Source organism: Argiope bruennichi, chromosome X2 (genome assembly GCF_947563725.1).
Source record: "Argiope bruennichi chromosome X2, qqArgBrue1.1, whole genome shotgun sequence".
In the NCBI taxonomy this organism is placed as follows: Eukaryota; Metazoa; Arthropoda; class Arachnida; order Araneae; family Araneidae; genus Argiope; species Argiope bruennichi.
In genome coordinates this window covers 12,509,459-12,529,664 of record NC_079163.1, presented here as the reverse complement: position 1 = coordinate 12,529,664, position 20,206 = coordinate 12,509,459, and the positions used below count along the sequence as shown (strand labels likewise).

General features: G+C 30.7%; 1 protein-coding gene across 1 annotated transcript in view; it reads left to right on the top strand.

Moving 5' to 3' along the window:
* The first annotated feature begins 684 nt into the window (after nt 1-684).
* Nucleotides 685-20,206, top strand: part of LOC129960809 (uncharacterized) — a 43,425-nt gene continuing 23,903 nt past the window's right edge. The window contains exon 1 of the mRNA XM_056074463.1: nt 685-806. Coding sequence (XP_055930438.1) covers nt 731-806 — 76 coding nt within the window. The 5' untranslated portion in view covers nt 685-730. The remainder of the gene's footprint in view (nt 807-20,206) is intronic.

The window sequence follows — 20,206 nt, the reverse complement described above, 5'->3', positions numbered from 1 at the left end:
TTTTTTTTAATTCCTTTTCACCAACAGTAAACTTGTTTTGCAGTCAAAAAGTACACCAGAGTTTCAGTGGATGTTGGTAACATGTCAAGAGCAATTTTTGAAGCAAAAATAAGAAAATTTGTTTCCATTGTTTCTAAGAGTAGAACTTCACTAAGCAATATTTGGAATCTTAAAATTTTACACTAGATTGACTACAAATCGCCTTAAAAATTATTAATTAATTTTCAATTTCTTATCTCCATGTATAGCTGGAGAAATATCATTTTCGAAGATAAACTTGCTTTCTTTTCTGAGATGTTATCTCTACGTTCAGTTGGATAAGATTTCTTTTAAAAAATCTCACCTTATTGAAAAGGATTTAATAATAATAAATCTAATATGTTAATATTAAACTCTAATATTTTATAAAAAATCCACTTTAAAATTATGTATTTTAATGTAATTTTAAGTCGTAATTTATGTTAATAGAGCCAAACCAATCGATTCTTTGAAACTGAAAACAAATTCGGCTACTGATTATTCTTTTTTGTCGCCTATTGTATATTAAGAACAACCAACAGTATAAAGAAAATTCAAAATATCCTATTTTTTTCGATTTCCTATTTTTAATCTCTTATCAATAAAAGGCGATAATGATAAAAAGATATACTATAGATCAGGACGGATAGAAGCATCTTATTTTTTATGGGAATAAAGGGGCGTTGTAGTAACAAATGCTAATGCCCACAAAATGGATAAGTTTAAAAAAGATCTGAAAAGGAAGGAATTAATTCCTATAAAACTTCTGATGTTTCTTATTTATGGAGGTAAGTTCTAACTGCATAAAATGTATCTTATTTTTAAGATAATGGGATTTTAAAAAGATTAAATCGTGAAGAGGAAGCAGATATTTAAATGAGAAATTAATAAAAATTTCTAAACGACTGTCTACATAATTTTTATAAAAAATATTGATTCATAAAAATATTATCTTCATTTCATGCTTCTTTTTATTTGCTTTTATTTAACTTGACTTCTTTCATTTTGTAAATATAGAATTCGGTAATCGATTTTTTCATTCATTTCCTGATGTGCTAGATATAACATTTTTTTCACTGATGTATTTTCAATGACAATGCATTATTTTAATATTTTTACAACTTACTAATCCGTTAATTAATTTAATTTAAATTTGATTCCATACCAGTGGTGTTTCCTGGTAGAGAACTTCAGAATTTTTTTTCGAAATTTTGTAATATTTATAAGGATGAATTATAAATAAAGATTAAAAAGTAGAAAATTATTTAAAAAATTTCCACTTTTTAGAGCATTTATAAAAGTATTTTTTAAAAAAATATTTTAATTAACTTATTACAAACATTTATAATATTGTTGAAATATCCACTTGTTTGCTATTAACAAAATGACATCGAATAATTTTTTTACCAAATGAAAAAAAATTATGAAGATATAATTATAACTTTATTTATTTTGGTTATTAAGAGCTATGAAACAGTTGCCTGTGAAACACTTGTCAAGTGTTTCATAGATCATTTTAAGGAAAATAAATAATACACTTCAAATAAAAAAGGCGATAATTTTCCCCATTTAATATAATATTTTATGGAATCTCATTCATGTTCCTTCTTAGAATTTTCAAATGCAGTCAGACATCATATATTTATTTAATTAAAATTTTTCAATCAATATCACAGAAAATTCATATTCCTATTGTTTTCATTAGATGAAATTAACAATTAAGAGTTTTTATTGATTAATTAATCTAGACACTCTTTATCAGCTTTGGACTATATTTCTTCACTTATCTGAAACTATAAAGAAGAACATTTTTTGAATTAATGGAATAACAATCGATTTATAAATATTATCTGGAAAACTATAGATAGAGAACTTTATTATTCAAAAATTTTGCTTTCTAGCCTTAATATAAAAAATTTTAATTGTGTACATAATATTTAACTCTTTCATGTATAATTGTAATAAAACAAATGAAAATTCAATAACATTTAATCATTTTCATTTGCCTATTTTATATATTAAAGCATAAAAGATACATAAGATGAAATATATTATGTAGTGTTTCATAATGCGATTTACATTTACAGCGTAGGTTTAATTTTACACGATTTGACTCTTTTCTACACCATTAAAACACCATTTTAAGCTGAAAAGAAAGCGCCATAAATATTTTCCAAATCCAAAATGCGACTTTAAATTTCATTTAAATCTTTCCGCTCATTTTAATACATTAAATAAGAAATTTTAATGGATCGGTTAATTTTTAATTAATCATCTGCATCTTTAATTCTTGTTATCCACTCCTGATACATTTAAAAGTTTCGTTGTTGTAGTATAGAGACTCTTAGTGAAGATTACAGATATGGCCAAGTCCAGAAATCCTCTGTATCCTATTTGGGTTATATTGCTTAGTTAGATGAAAGGTTACTAAATAATTTTATGAAGGAAAGAAAGTTTTTTTAAGAACTTTGCAAATCATTTTCAATTTTTGAATGATTTTGCTTGTATTGTGAAAAGATGGTTTACTAGAAATCCTTATTATCGACCAATAAGACATAAAAAAAGACTTCAAATTGAATTTAAAATGGATTATTCTGATTGTCAAAATGGGATAAAGAAAGAATAAGCCGAATCATTTTGAAGAAATGTTTATATAATTTCAAAGATTTCCATTAATCTCATTGAAATGATATCAGCATTTCCGTCTAATGAAAGTGCGATATAAAATTACTTATAGATTATATTATAAAAATAATAAAAAAATGAGTTTAAGAAATGGATGCATGTAACATAATAAACTCATTGAAATTAAATGGCAAAAAACTTTTTTTACATTTATTTTTTACATGGTTTTTCAAATTTTGTTAAAATTAGAAGAATATGTGAAGTTAGCTTTGCAGAGGCTTTTAAACTAACCAACGATTTTATACTTTTATAAAATTTAAAATCATTAAACAACATTTTTCTGTTTGTATGAAGATAAAGTAATTCTAAGTTTTAGTAGTTTTTTAGAAGCAGATGAAATAATAAATTAGATGGTAATAAGATCAAATAAATTTCTTATAGATCGTAGTGAAAGAAATCGAGTTGGAATATTCGCATAGAATAAGAAAGGGGGAGAGGGAGGAGAAGGACAAAGGCTGTAAATGTCTCGAGATCCAATCCTAGGAAAGCATTTAAAGTTACAGTATTGGTAACATGGATAAAAGTAAAGGGTATCAGTCTTAAGGACAACGGCCTCCCACCGGAGCGCACCTCAGAAATGAAGATGAGAAGCTTCTAGTATGGTGGTTGGTTCTCGCCACCCGGTGGGTACAGAAATGGTGGGGGTTGGCTACCTCCTATTGATGACGGGATGTACTTCCCACAGAAAGGATTGCACCGTGGGAGGTGATGGCTCTTAGGACTCAATCATAGTTCTTACTAGTGTTGTTGTTGTCGCCGTGGTCCAGTCATTCAGTTTTTTCCGTGTGCCTTAGGGAGGGTCGGAGTAGTCAATTTATGATTAAGAACAACAACGGATTTTTACTATATGAAGTCAGACACGGTAGAAAAACTTCTTCTTACTCAGTGATGCAAATTCATTGTCAATTTAGCCTTACGAGGTTAATCAAATAAATCTTTAGCACCTTCTTCCCTCAGAGTAACGAGTATAAGCGGCAGCCGTTAAAAAGCTGCCAATGTACAAGAGATGTTTTGAAGATACAATATTGGTACAGTGGTATAGAAACTGGGGAGCATAGAAAATAGGTCCAACGCACCACTCTTAGGGAACGCCATGGAAATAAAACACTGGTCCGTTTATGTAACTTTTTTTGTGAAATATCAGGAAGTGGCGAAAACGTAACACCGTGCCGTTGGCGCCATTTACACTTGATAAACCACTTAAAACGAACAGTAAAGAAAAATATCGAAAAATGCTTCGGGTGTCACTTACCCTCGCTTTGCCACTGTACTGATACTTTTACCTCGCTTTTTAGAGTCAAAAATAATAAGGGGGGGAAGACAAAAATTGTTACTTTATCCAGCAATTTATTCTTGAAAGATTACTAAACTGAGTAATGTTAGCATAACTCGAGTTTCATTGTCATTAAATAATGAAAACAGATAAATAGACAGAAGGCATGATAAAAGAAATGTAAACAACGACAAACAAAAGAATGAGGCTTGTTATCTCTTCTAAAAATATTCATCTTTCATTCTGTGTGCAAGGCGTCCAAAATGTTTTTCTTTCCATAATACTGAAAGTTAAGAGGTGGTTGTACAAGATTCAAGTTAGTGCTTTTGTTCTAGTCATAGGAGTTGATCTGAGATCCGGAAATTATCTAGGATAATTTAATAAAACATATCTTGAATAATTTTTCATAAGAAACAGACAGAAGGATAGAATTTTAAACTCCATTTAAATGATTCATTTTCATATTACGGAAAATGTTTTCGCAATGTGTACGGTTTCGCGTCTATGCTGTTCCAAACTAAAAAATAAACCATTCTATTCTGAAAAGTGGAGATTCATCTTGAGGGAGCTAATACTAGCTGATCATATCATGATGGATAATTTAAAGGTGGAAACGAAAGAAAGAAGGAGTGTAGAATCTTCAATTGTGGGGAAAAAAATCGAAACCCTTTCTTTAATTTACTTAATTAATTATTTGCATCATACTAAGCTAACCGGAGATGTGCAATTTTTAATTATTTGGGGACGGGGAGGAGGGAGGAAAAGGAGGAGGAGACAATAAAAGTCCAATTCAAGTAATGAATGCTGCTGACTAACTAAACCAATATTTTTATGCAATCTGATTTCCGACCATGTTTGTAGTGTGAGATATAATTTACGAATTAACTTTATTTTAAATAAAAAAATTGAATAGATAATATTACATACAGTCTATTTCTGCACCATAAACTATCAAAGAGTTCAGAAAGTAGAGGTCAGAGACAAGAAAAGTATGAATAGTATTCAGTAAAATTAATCCTGCAAAAATTTTAAAAAAAATCATGAATTGTAATAAACATAAAAGTTCCGTGAGGATACGACTTACATTTCTGAATAATAATAAATCTTATAGAGTTTTTCATTAAAACAAATTTTAGTTTACAACTTTACTTTACGAAATTTTAATTGAGGCCATTTATATATATTATCACGTATTTTAATCTGTCTCTAAGTTTTTTTAAGCAAAGGAGCCATTTTAATTAATTTTGGCTTACAATTTTACTTAGAGGAACTTTAATTGAGGCCATTTGTTTACATTTTCACGTATGCCAAGCCTATCATTATGTTTTTTAAGAAAACGAGCACCATTGATTACATCTGTTAATTTGAGTAAGGCTGAAAATAAACTTCAGTGCATTAAATTGTCTTCCACAAAATTCTGAAGATAAAGGTGATGCTAGAATGAAGAAAACATTTTTGAAAGTTGATGGTTGAACATTTTATAATTTGAATGTTCTTTTTGAAATATCTACAAAATATAAGCATCTTTATTTCAGTATCTGAACATTTTTATTCTTCTGAAAAATTTATGGATGGAGTTTTGTATTGATTTTATTGATTTAATTAAACAATCATTTCTATTTACTATATGGTGAAAAAGTTTTTGAAAGGGGACAGACACTGAAGATATAAAATTTATATGTAGATAGAATAGAGATATTTGTAATAGAATATAGATATTAATAAATATATAGATATATTAATATGTTTTAAATATATATAGAATATAGATAGATAGATATAGAATAATCTATATATATAAATATATACAGAATTTTTTGAAATCATATTAATCTTTCTAAACATTCTATCACTATTTTTGATGATACATTTGTATAAGTTATTATGAAAATAAAATTATGTATAATGTTTCTATCGAACACAGAAAATTTTACAACTCCTTCTTTAATACAATTAATTAAAAATAAGATTTATGCAAAGGAAAATTTAAGATAAAAGAAAAACAAAGTTTAAAATTTGACAGAAACTGGAAAACAAGACATTGAATTTTTGTTCTTGAAAATCACTTATAAAAGTTAATACGATATTTCGAGTGAATGAAAGGATTTTAAAATTAGTCTCGTACGATCACTGAAAACAACAATGCACGGATATAATGAAACTATAAAAACAATTTAGAAAGAAATACAATTTTTTAGTTTATATATTGAACTAACCAAAATATAATTAAATTATGAATAATATCATAACATTTCTTTAATAGAAAATTCAAGCGACCAGAAAAAAAATCGAATTACTTACCAGTTTCAGTTAAAAACTTTCCGTTTATCCAACTGCCACAGTAAATAGAATCCTTTAAGTAATTTCTATAAATTGATATGTATTAGGTAATTTTTAAGAATAGACGAAGATAATACCGAGAGAAGGGCCTTTCTGACATCGAAAGCATTAAGTGAGCATCTCCCTTCAAATCCCTTCCAAGACTGACATTAAGAGCTCTCTGTAACCCAAATAATATGCTTGGCAACCCTATTATATTAAAAAGTGTATTTTGCGGCAATTTGACTAATTGGTGCTTCGATCGATATCTATTTCTGGAAATGAATCATATTCGACTCTTCCATCTTCAGTGATGACAAGCGGGATCGGTTCTTGCGACAATAAAATCAAAACAAAAGTAAATCTGTCTTTTGTTAAAGAACTGATTGTTTTTTGTTTTTTTCTGTCAGTGACGTACTTTTTTCTTGCATTTAAGTTTTGTTATAACGTTTAAATGTATACTTTTTGTGACTTTATGAATTGATGGCTTGAAATTGAATTCGGTTTAAGTTTTAAAGACTGCTGTAAGACCGCTGTTTTAAATTATGTATTCATTTAAATAGTTTTATTTTAATACAATAACTTATCTTTAGTTGAAGAACTGATTGTTTGTTTGTTTTTCTGTCAGTATATTTTTTCTTACATTTAAGCTTTGTTATGACGTTTAAATGTATACTTTTTGTGGCTTTATGAATTGGTAGGTTGAAGTTGAATTCAGTTTAAGTGTTAAAGAAGGGCAAGACCTTTGTTTTAAATTATGTATTTATTTAAATAGCTTTATTTTAATACAATAAAAAATAAAAAATATTATTTTTGAGCCTGTTTAACTTTATTTACATATTTTAAAAAACTTTTTAAAGGTGAGTAAGGGCTTGTACGACCTTTATTAAATTAAAATCGTGATGTTTACTGTATTGAAGGGCCCATTTCAATGAAAAAATATTCAAGGAATATTTTCTAATTTTATATGCAATGTTTTATAAACTATCTTTAAATACAGTTTTGTGACAGGTTTTCATTTGAAAGTGAGTTTACTGCTAAATTATACTTTCTTAATATTTTGCATAAATCATTTTAACAAATAAGATTTCACTATATCTTTTTTGTAATACAAAAAGTATTGAACAGAATTTTACATTTAATAAATTTATTAATATTATCCTTAAGAGTAAAAAAGTTGCGGCCTCAAACAGTTTTTATTATTGTGGTCAAAGATGCACTAAATGAAATAAGCTAAAACATTTTAAATGTCATAAATTAAGATTTTGCAATTTCTGAGGCTGTTTTTAACAATACTTCAATGCCTTATTTTGTAGTCATCAAACTTTCGAGATAAAGATTATATTCTTATTAGCATAAATAAAGGTGTTTCATTTTTAATCTTCTGAAACGAAAATCACTTGATTGGTATTGTAAGATTTAATTAAATAATTTTCTCTCAGATGAAAGGTGAAAAGCTGCGATTTTTGTCAAATATAATGGCTGGTACAATGTGGCCAGATGCTGAGAGAAGGTCATTTAAATTTTCACTCAGATGTTTTAAGAGCAGATGGTATTCAACGAACAACAAAGAGAAAAGGCTTCCGAAGAAGAATGGTGAATGTTTGGTAAATATCATCTAGGGGTCAGTATTTTTTAAAATACTCCATACTGCCCTCAGAAAGATTGCAATAAGTCAAGTGAAAAGATCAAGCGAAGGAAAAATGGAAAGTTACAAAAACATTCGTCCTCTGAGGTGTTGACATTTGTTGCATAAGTAGCAGAACTGCAAGAAACTCTGATAATACTTGAATGATAAAAAAAAATGTAGAAACTCCAACAAGAGCCAACAAATTTATAAAGTATGCTTTTAATGCCTAAAAAGAACGAAATAAAGAAAAACATACAATCGAAATCATTGACGATTTTCTTTAATACAGAATTAACAAGAAAGCAGCATGAAGTTATACATAGCTAAAATAATTTCAGTATGCTCTTGCTACACATTGCTCAAAAAAGTGAAAACAGAGTGCTGTGCAAGCGAAGACACGATTTCTCTTTCTGAAATATTGGCTAAAATTAATTTCTATTGTTTATTAGATCACACCACAGTTATGCAAATATTAAAAAATGACTACAAGTTAAAAATTTCAAGAAATGCTTATCCAGGAATCAATATCCAAATAAAGTGACGATGGCTCTCAACAATCGAAATTTAAGCACCAGTTTCAAAACGCAAGTGCTAATGACGCCAGTATCTTCCAAAGCTGTTGCATATATTAAAAACTAATTGCTAATGTCAATGAAAAGAAGTCAGCTTTACGGCAAAACACAACTCCCTCCTCTAGAAAATTCTGCAGGTCAGTCTGCTTTGTACATCAAACATCTTTGTACATGAAAGATCAGATTAAAAACTAAGAGATCCAGTGCATGTTGAATAGCAGAGAAGTACCAACTGATGTTGGAATGCTAAAGCATCTGATAATGATTGATGGAAAAATTTGGAATGATGAAATAGGAACAATATCAACAACGATATTGTTGTATCATGCATATTGTTGTTGATGATATATATATATCAGCATGACTTACATAAGAAAAATAAATTAGATAAGAATTTTCCGAAAAATCTTTATACTCGGTCATTTAGATCGGTCAATTTAGTCATTTGGCTGTTCATATACGCATACGATTCTTTGAATCAGTACTTCATTTATCCAAAATTCCGATTCAGAAGTAGTCGACTAGAAGATGAAAGTCGAAGATGAAAAAAGAAGAGAACGCACACACAGCAAAGCTCAAAGACTTAAAAACTAAGACAAAATATTCTGAAGGAACATTTGAAAACAAGATTTTGGACCATCAAAAGATAATAAATAGCACAAGTATGTGTTTCTTTCCAAATGCACAAACTGAACCACGAATCACTGGAGTAGATGTATAGGTCTTTAAAAGACTGTAAGTAATTTTGGAATCGATAACAAGTGGACATTGCATTAGTGAAGAAAAGTTATAGGCATGTGATTATAAATGAGCACGACTATTTTTGGATCATTACATTTGGCATCCCATTATTCGTTAATGTGTTCGTTGTTCCTTACTACAAGTGGCATCCCACAGTGTTTTGATAATGATGCCGTTGCAAATAAGCACGTGATCGTAACCATTGACCAGCTATCAAAAGACGTTGCCGAGGCCACAAATTAAAACTTTAAATTGTATCGTAAAACATATTGTCAAACATTCAACACCGATTAACAGACTTCTTGTAGTAATTTTTTATGAGTTGCTCTATGCAGAGACCAAGGGAAAAGAGTAAAGCATATAGCAGTGAAACTACAATTTCTTCTTCCTGATATGCCTGATAATGATCTGTTTCTGATAAAAACCAAAATGAGACTTATGAAGAAAACGAGTTTGAGGAACATGAAGACCAGAATGATAAAGAATCATATTAAAACCTTTAAACTAGTGACCTTGAAAAATCAATCAACCCAACTTTGTGAATATTTAAGTGAAAAAATGTGTATAGTCTATATTTTGGATATTGGTTTATATAAATAACTACAAATTTATAAGGATAAAAGTGATTATATTAAATTAAACCTCACTTGTAAAACAAATTTATCTTTAGTTCCCTTATAAAAAGAGTAAAAAATTAAGTAAATTTCAAATTGCAAATATTTTTTTAAAAAATAAATACATACATTGCATCAATAAATTACTTAAATGTATTTGCTAATAGTACAAAGTAATTCAAATATCAAAAGCAATGATTTTAATATGAAAAAAGTTGAAAAATATTTAGATTTTGTTACAAATATTCCCCATAGCGACGTGCAGAATAAAATACCGCGTTCAATTCATTATGCCTATAAATTCTGCCGACTGACAATCAAAATGCCTATTTAGGATAAAACTCTGGGGAAGGGATCTTGCAACCCCCTCATCCACCTCAATCTATTCAACATCTCTAGAGTTAATATATCATTTCAGTAATATTTTTCTGTATCAGTAAGACAGGATGGATACCAATTCTTAAAGCAGAAACTCTTATTAACAAACTGATAAACAAAGTAGACCCAGATGTCTAATGCAACTTTTTAAGATAATAAATAATCACCACTGTCAAGATAAAGATCTCTCTGTGCTGACGTTTCAAATTCCTTCTCTCTGTCAGTCTATAACAAGCGCGGGATCTATCCCTATCGCCGGTAGGAAAAGGACAAAGTCAATGGTAACAAAATGACGTTGAATAGCTTTATTTAGTCCAATAATGAGTCGAAAACGGAAACAAAGCTAAAAAATTCAAATCTTATTCAAAGAGATGAAAAGCAATATTAAAGCTGTTATGGCGCATCTTAATCAATATTTCAAAATAAAGAAAAGTGTAAAAAATATGTGCTTTTAAGAAATTATTCTAAAGTAACATTAACCATTTGCGCTCAGAAAAATAATTCAATGCATAATTATTCACTTAATACAAGTACTTGTTTATTGCTCCGAAATATATATATATATATATAGGACTGGGTGGGACAAAATGCCCATTCAATCCCATTTGCATCAGTGTCTAGGGTACTGGTTAAGAAAACTTTTAAAGAAAAACAAATAATTTATTTACTATAAACAAAATTAAAAGGACATTAGCAATTAGGATGGGAAAGGTTATTTACATTAAAGTTAGAAGTAAAATATTTAGATGGCACCAAGTGCGAAGCCTAACACGATGTCTGCCAATTGCAAAGCTATGTGCCGCCGTAGCGCAAGATTATTAACCATACATCGACATCGGACACGAAAAATCCTTTCTCTTTCCTTTTCTCGCGAATGCCCAGAACTCGTTTATTACTCAAACTTATGGTCATGTGACTTAGTACTTTGGATTAGTAGAACCCATGGTGCCATCTATTACAATACAATAAAACTAAATTGAATTGGATGCGTTCTATATAACAGTGGAATGGTAATGGCCACTAATTAAAACTCTACAACTCGGCCAGTCCTGATAGAACGATGACCTCATCGTTGTTTACATACTGGCACTCCAGATTAACATTAAATTCCACTCGACCAAACTGTTATTAAAAGAAACAAATTCAGAAATTCACTTTAAATACGTTGATTCTTAATAGAGAGGTAAGTTACACTAGTAGTAATAATTTGCTGAATACATCACTGGAAAAAAATGTCTAAAATATAACTGCACAATTTAAGGGAAAACACAGTTTACATAATTGTTGATAACTCATACAGAAGTTCACTACAAAAGTAAAATATAATGGACGGAACATAGAAAAAAAACATATGTGTATATTCATTGAAGCACAATTATGTTAGAAGAATATAAAAATATACATAAAAATGGAATATATTACGGAATAAAATAGAGTTATTAACAATCACCCTGATTTCGTTTTATTCAGCCTGGTGAGTAACATTTCATCAAATCAGCTGACGACATGGTCAGATTAGGACCTTCATGGTCGCCTATTTTCTCAACGTCGTACCTGTCTCTCGGCTTTACTTTTATAATTTTGTATGGTCCCAAAAATCTAGGTCTTAGCTTTAGTCCAGTCCCGAATTGAGTTCGTTGAATGGCTACCAAATCCCCTTTCTGATATACTGGAGCTTCCTTGCGCTTTCTATCGTAGTTCTTTTTATTTTGCGCCTGTATATTCTGCATGTTTGCTTTTGCGTCTTCCCGAAGTAGATCTCTCTGTTCTTGTAATTCTATTAATTCTTCCAACAGTAGGTCTCGTATTCGGAGATCTTCTTTATTCCTCATAGTGGTGCCAATTAACAGTTCAAAAAGTGTCCACTTGATACTGCGGTTTGAGGTATGTTAAAGATTCTCTGTAGTCTGTCTACATGCTTGTACCATTTTGTAGGGTCATCAATTGACAGTTTAGTCAAGACAGGTATGAGTGTGCGATGTACTCTTTCTACTTGGACGTTTCCTTGAGGTACTCCTGTTGCTGCTTATAGATGTTGGATATTCCGGTCGATACAATAATCACTAAAGGCTGTAGAAGTAAATGCTGATCCTCTATCAGTGATTATTCTCCTTGGATTGCCAAACGTTTTCTGTTGTAGTCTTAATTTGTCAAGTGCGTCCTCAGTAGAAGTAGATTTGACAAGGTATAGCCAAGTAAATTTAGTAAATGCATCAACAACTGTTAGGATATGTTGATATTTCTTGTTCTTGGATGGCATAGGACTTATAAAATCGACATGATAGGTACTTAGTAGTATATCTTCTTTAGGAATAGGGTTTAAAAATCCTTCTTTCTTCTCATTTTCTTATTTGCTAATATACATGAGACACAGTTCAAGATTACATTTTGTACTCTTTTGGTTAGGTTTGGAATAAAGAATTCTTGCTTGATGATTTCTTCGGTCATAGTTGTTTAAAAGTGTCCTTTTTCATGAGCTAATTTGATTAATTCGGTTTGCATGTCTCTTGGAACAACTATTAATTCATGACCACTTTCATATTTATATAAGATTTCGTTGATTTCGAAAAATTCTTGATTAACACTGCCGCTGATGACCGATCTGAAATTTTGGACATTTTTATCCTCTTGCTGGGCTCATTTCAATCTTGCTGTAATAGTTTCGTTTGATATTACCGCTACCGGGTTTCTGCTTAGAGCATCTACATGTTGCATTCTTTTACCTGGTCGATGAATAATTTCGTAGTCAAATTCTTCTAAAAGAAGTGCCCATCTGGCTATTCGAGTGACTAAGTCCTTTTTATCCATAGTCTTTTGGAAAGCGGAGCAGTCTGTCACAATCTTGAAGTGATTACCTAAAAGGTAGGTGCGAAATTTCTTAAGTGCTGTGCAATGGCGAGGACTTCTAATTCATAGCTACTATACTTTTCTTCCGCTGGAGAGGTTTTATGAGACATGTATTGGACCGGATGCAGTTTTCTATCTTCGCCTTCTTGCAGTAAAATGGCTCCATATCCATGTTGACTTGCGTCTGTATGTAATTCTGTTTTTCTTCTTTGTCGAAATATATTTAACACTGGACTTTCTGTTAATATTTTCTTGAGCTTTTAGAATGCTTCAAACTGCGGCTTGTTAAACACAAATGGAGTATCCTTTCTAGTCAGGTCACTCAGTGATTTTGCTATCTTTGAATACTGCAGAATGAACTTGCGAAAATAGCCGGTTAGGCCTAAGAAACTTTGAACTTGTTTGACCGTTGTCGGTAGTGGAAATTTTTTTACTGCTAACGTTTTTGCTGTTGACGGACAGATTGTCCCGTTTTCGACGATGTGACCTAAAAACTTTACTCTCCTCTTCAGAAATTGACATTTTGGAAATTTTAATTCTAAGCCAAATTTGGAAGCTACTTCAAACACTTTCTTTAACTTTTCGAGCCCTTCAATTTCGTCTTTAGCTGGAATTATTAAGTCGTCCATGTAGATTATCACAATGCCTTTTCGCATAAGTTCTTGGAAAATACTGTGCACATACCTCTGGAACACGCTAGAACTGGTACTCAGATCGAAAGGTACCTTGTTGAATTCAAATTGTCCGTCAGGAACTACAAAAGATGTAAACTGTTTACAGTTTTCGTTTACGTCGACGTGAAAAAATCCGTTTCTTAAATCAAGGGTAGTGCATAATTCAGCTTCTTGGAGTTTATTCAAAGTGTCTTCTATTAACGGCAATGGGAAACGGTCTTTGATGAGCTTTTTGTTTATTTTTCTATAATCGATGCATAACCTAGTAGTACCATCTTTCTTCTTTACTAATACGATTGGACTCGCGTACTCAGATGAGCTGGTTCTGATTATCCCTTGTTCTAACCATTCGTCGATTTGTTTATTCACTGTTTGATTCCCTGGAAATGAGAGTCTTTTTGCAGGTTGGTATACTGGAATGTCGTTCTTTAAAATAATTCTCATGGATATATCCGTAGTTTCAGTTTTTTCTGGCTTGTAACTGGAAATTAGCTCCAATAATTCTTTTCTTACTTCTGCACTAATATACTCTATTTCGATTTCATCTTGTGGTCTTGCCTCATATAGCTGCGCATGCATGGAAAATATTTCTACGTCTTCTCTTCTTCGAAATTTAACACCTTCTTTTGCGAAGTCAAGTGAGTCTTGTTCTAAAATGTCTGACCCAATAATTGCCTGGAAATCTAAATATGACGTAGGCACCACATGCCATGTCAGAGAATATTTTTCTCCATCTAATTCGATATCTTGCCTAAATGACCGTTTTGTTTTGACTTGTGATTTTCCTAAACCAGATAATATAATCGTTTCTCTTGAGAGTTCTGAAGGTTTGATTGTTTGTTTGCTAATATCTTCTCGGAGGAGTGTGACTGAACTACCAGTGTCGATTAATGCATCGAAAGTTTTGCTTCTTAAAACTACTTTTCTTGTTCTCATTTTCTCTCGTAAAAGTTCAGAGCAAACTTGTACAATAGGCGCCAAAGGCTTGTTACTTTTCGTATTTTTGGGTCGTCGTGGGCAATCTATGCCAAAATGTCCTAGTGTTTGGCAGTAACAACAATTCACAGGTTTCCATGGTTTATTCTTCTCAATGTATGAGTTTCTATTTAGCTGCAAAGGTCTCTTTTCGAACTTGTTATTTCCATCCCGGAAATTCGCTGGTCTTCGTTTGTAATTCTGAAATTTATTTGAACCTTGAATTTCATCTTTCCTTCTGAAGAATGGATCTGATGCTTTTAGTTTCAATGTCCTTCTGACATCGTCATATTGTTCGAATTTTCTCGCCAAATCAACAGGTGAATTTATGGATGACCTTCATCAAGAAAGTGATTCTGAAACTCTGATGGCGGCTTCTGTTTCATCTGGTCCGTGATGATAAGTTCACGTAACTTTTCGTATGTGTCTATTTTCAGCCCTGTTACCCATCCATCAAAGTAAGTCTGAAATTCATGATAGAAATCTTGCCATGTTTTCTCAGGAGCTTTTTGATGTGAAACAAACAACTGTCGAAGTTTCTCCGGTGACAACTTGAATCTCTGTAACAGCAGATTCTTCACATGGTCGTAATGATTCGATTTTTCCTCAGGTTCTTGAGAAATTAAATGAGCAACCACCAGAGGAATTAATCCTAGTAGCTTCTGAACCCATTGCGCTTTTGGCAACGACGTTAAATTGGCATGGTGCTCAAATAGCGTTAAATTGAAACTTATGTCATGTTTCATGTTGAATCGGTGTAACATCTTTTGCGAAGCCTTATTTGTTACTTGAATATCTGCCGAGTTTTCATGACCAACATTTCTTTGAACTTGGGTTTTCAACTTCTCAAGTTCGTGTTCGCGCTCCTCCTTCCGCAATCGCTCTTTTTTCTTTCGTTTTGTTTTTCTACTTCTGATAGAAGTCTGTCCTCAATGATACTATCTAACATCACTTTGGTATCTTCCTCATTATAATCTTCGCTTTTCAAAATCAGATCTTTAATTTTGGGTTTCGTCAAGTCGGTTTCAACAGTTACGCCGCATTGTTTCGCGAGAGCAATTAAATCTTCTTTCTTGCCTTTTAGTAAGAAAGCCATTTTGAGAGAAAAAGGCACTTGGTGCTAAATCAAAGAACTGTATTAATTTTGAAATTTATGAAAATTTCTCTCCGCTTTAGCGTGTTTAATTAAATGCCAAATTAGATTAGTTTCGCTTTAAACTTGAAATTAAGAATTAATCTTTGGATAATTTAAAGCTAATTTCTTAAAAATATATCTTAAAATGCACAAATTATTTTCAAATATGGTTCCACTCTGAAATTAGAGATAAAAAAAATGACACTGATAATAACTTTCAAAATAATACTATTGATAATAAAACAACTATAAAGTAGAAAAGCCCAAAATTACATCAAAATATAAGTAAAATTCAAAAATTAAATCAAAAATATTGTTCGAATTTAAACTGAAAGTAAATAAATTATCTTCATTGATATATAAAACAAATATTTTTATCAACAATTCAACTGGTTTCTTTAATTCAAAATGCTATTGGAATGAATAGAAGATAAAATGCTTCATTAGAAAACCATGAGTAACTTCCAGCAATAAATTTCATATAGTAAGAATATCGGATATTTCATTTGAGATCACAAGCAAAATAAAAAAAAAAATTCTTTCGTTAATATTTATTTATGCAGCTTGGAAAAATTATTTGAATATCAGTTAAGGCTCTTTCAACACCATACATATATATGTTACGGCCAAAGCCCGAAATCGGCCAGTTCGCGAATTGGCCGGCCAATTCGCGATCTGGCCAACGTTGCTGTAAACTTACTGGCCAATGTCCGATCTTTTCTTCATTTCGGGCTTTGACCGGCCAATTCGCGAAATGGCGCAGGACGATCGGCCAAAGTAGGAAGAAAGGAATCAAGAGCAGATTGTTTTACACCCTGTTAAAAATGAAGTTTTTAAAAAAGAATACTTCTGTGTACTGTTTTTTTTTTTTTTTTTTTTTTTTTTTTTCAGAAACGAGTTCAAATATAAGTGACACCTCTGAGTTAAAAATAAGTTTGTAATATATAAAAATATGATCTCGTATTATTCTGTTCTCATATTAAAGCCATAATAGAAATTATTCAGTGAACATATATACTGTAACAACGTGATAGCGTGAAGATTAGATTTGCACCCTTCAAAATGAACGAATTATATTTTGAGCAAGGGTGTTGCGTATCATGTATGAATACAAAGGCAAATTGAGTATTCAGTTTTCAATTACATTTAAGGGTGATCCTTAGTCTTTTTCTGCTCCATGGACCTAATGTTAAAGATCCCGAATCGCATTGTCTTCTGAAATATCGCTTCAAAAAATATGAAATTTTTTGCAAAGGCTAATAGCAATAATAAGGGGCTAATTAAAACAAATATGAAGGACAAATAGTTCTGTTATTAATATCATTTAAAGACATTTCTTTGTTGGCGCCATCTGTCGAATTTCACCTACAACATGTCCTTATTCATATTTTATACATAAATGTCATTATATTTATTTACCACTAGTCGCCTTTGGCGACAAGCCGGTTCACCAGTATTAATGATCGCTAAAATTTTCAGTTAATGTAACTTGTTCTCTTAGTAGCTTTTTCTGCAAAATATTTTTCAGCTTCATATTTTTGTAGTTACAGGATTCAGTCGTACTTTTATGCAGGCCTTAAACAGTTCTGTTTCATTGTACTGTTTTCTCTAATGTTATGTCAGTATCCATAAAATTTCTACTTTAAATTAAAGTGGAAATGTTAAACTTCAATCAATATAAAAGCTTTTTATATCTAAGCCAACCATGTCTATTTTTAAATATGAAAATTGAAATCAGAGTCGTTCGGCAGCGAAATTATATGTGCACTACAGAATAATTTATATAATATCTTAAAGAATTATTCAACAAAAATTTCTGATTCATCGTAAAATTAATTTTTTACTTTCAAAAGACTTAAATGATACAAATAAAAATGTTTTATTTTATTTCAGTCAATAAATGAACTTATGAAAAAATTACGAATTTTAAATTTTACACAATCCTTTGGTCCCAAGGAATCATATTCTGCGAAATACTCTTGGCACCAACTTTTAAATAAATAAATAAACGTCCTTATCTTCTGCGATGAATCTGACCGGTTTATGAAGTTTTTATGCATCAGTTTTAGAACAATAAACATTTTTATAATCACAGGCCAATCACTGTCGAGAAACCCTGCAGAGGATTAGCGTATCTTCATTGAGACAATCGGTGAAGTAGTCTAATATCGCCAGTTTTTATAGAAGAGTGATATTGAAATTTCAAAAATCAGTCAGTTTTAGTGATTGATTTAGTTGGTTGGAGTTCAACAATTTTTATTAAAAATATTGGTGTCTGAAGAATATTTTGTTAAATATGATTCAAAGGGCAGAGGACATATGTAAAAATTTAAAATTCCTGATTCATCGGAGCATTTATTGACTAAAGTTATATTAAATATAATTATTTAGTTCCTTTAGACTATTTTGTTAACAAATGTATGCCCCAAATTAGCTGATGGTCGCTGATTAGAATGATTATCCTAAGTATATTAAACTATGTTTGCCTTAAATTAAATTGTTTTATTGAATTAATAATATGTATTGTCAAAGCTCATAGAAAACTTTTCCTCTTTTTACTTTTCAGAAAATATATATATATATTTTCATTTTATACAGACACCTGCCGAAATTTTGTTTATTAAATTTGCAATAATATTTGATTTATTTTTTAATTTAAACTTCTATCAATGTGATGGCAACACGTTGATAAAAGGTATTTTTTTTTTAATTTGACGTGCTCGTGCAGATTAAATTTTAGCATAATTTATAAATTGAATTTTAAGCGTTAATTAAAAAAAGCTTTAATTTGAAGCAAAAATCGATTTTGTGTTGTAATATTTTCTGGTTATAGCGACAAAAAGCAGTAATTACGCTTAATTTTTAATTAGAATTCTAATTAAAAGTTTAAAAAATCGCTCCATGGTGCACATTTCCGACCTCCAAGGTATATAATACCAAATTTGATAACTGTGTATCAAACGGTTTGGACTGTAGAGCGCCAACACACACACACACGCGCGCGCACACACACACACACACACACAAACTTACATTGAGCTTTATTTATAAGTATAGATTATCACATCGGGCTTTGGCCAAGGATTCCCGGCCACTTCGCGAAATGGCCAGCCAAAGTAGAAAATACAATATTAAAAACAGGTATTTCGGACTTTGGCCAAACCTCTTGGCCAGTTCGCGAATTGGCTGGCCAATTCGCGAACTGGCCGTATTTCGGGCTTTGGCCGTAACATATATACTTTCGTTTCGTTTCTAATGATACCGGAATGAATAAATACCCGTACAAAAAATATAGCATAGGATAATATACGCAAATAATAAGAAAAAGATTTAATACTAGTGGGAACTGTTGATTTGAACTCTGGAATCCTCCGGCGCGCCACTCAAGGTCACTGTCTAGTCGTTGATTCGGCGATTCTTTTTTCTTTTTAATATAAATGCCTCAACAGAAAAACGGAATAGTGCACATAAATTTTCAAGAAACAAGTTAAATTCAGAACTCAGAAATAATATTTTTTTGAATAAAATAAAAATAATAGTTTTCAATTATTTAATAGTTTACTTAAAATTAATTTTCCTAAGTTTATTATAGAATAGACTCTTCAAAAACAAAACTGAAATCTGTTACTATATATTAAACACATTCATAAAGTTGATATTTTTATAAACAACAGTTATCAATGTTGGATACCGGAATGAATAAATACCCGTACAAAAAATATAGCATAGGATAATATACACAAATAATAAGAAAAAGATTTAATACTAGTTGGAACTGTTGATTTGAACTCTGGAATCCTCCGGCGCGCCACTCAAGGTCACTGTCTAGTCGTTGATTCGGCGATTCTTTTTTCTTTTTAATATAAATGCCTCAACAGAAAAACGGAATAGTGCACATAAATTTTCAAGAAACAAGTTAAATTCAGAACTCAGAAATAATATTTTTTCAATAAAATAAAAATAATAACTTCCAATTATTTAATAGTTTACTTAAAATTAATTTCCTAAGTTTATTATAGAATAGACTCTTCAAAAACAAAACTGAAATCTGTTATTATGTATTAAACACATTCATAAAGTTGATATTTTTATAAACAACAGTTATCAATGGATATAAATAAATGGATCAATGGATTGTTACATATATTTAAATAAAAAGAACTGGAGAGCGTCAATAGATTACTTTCAGGACAGGCGATTCAATTCTGGAACGTAAACAAAATATTTCAGAAGTACTTACGCGAATCTTGCTCAGTAGCTGTATGCGAAGGCACAACATTTTAAATTTTACTCGGCGGTGCACACTTATTTTCGATGTTTCGATAATTTTTTTCGCTGCTGATGC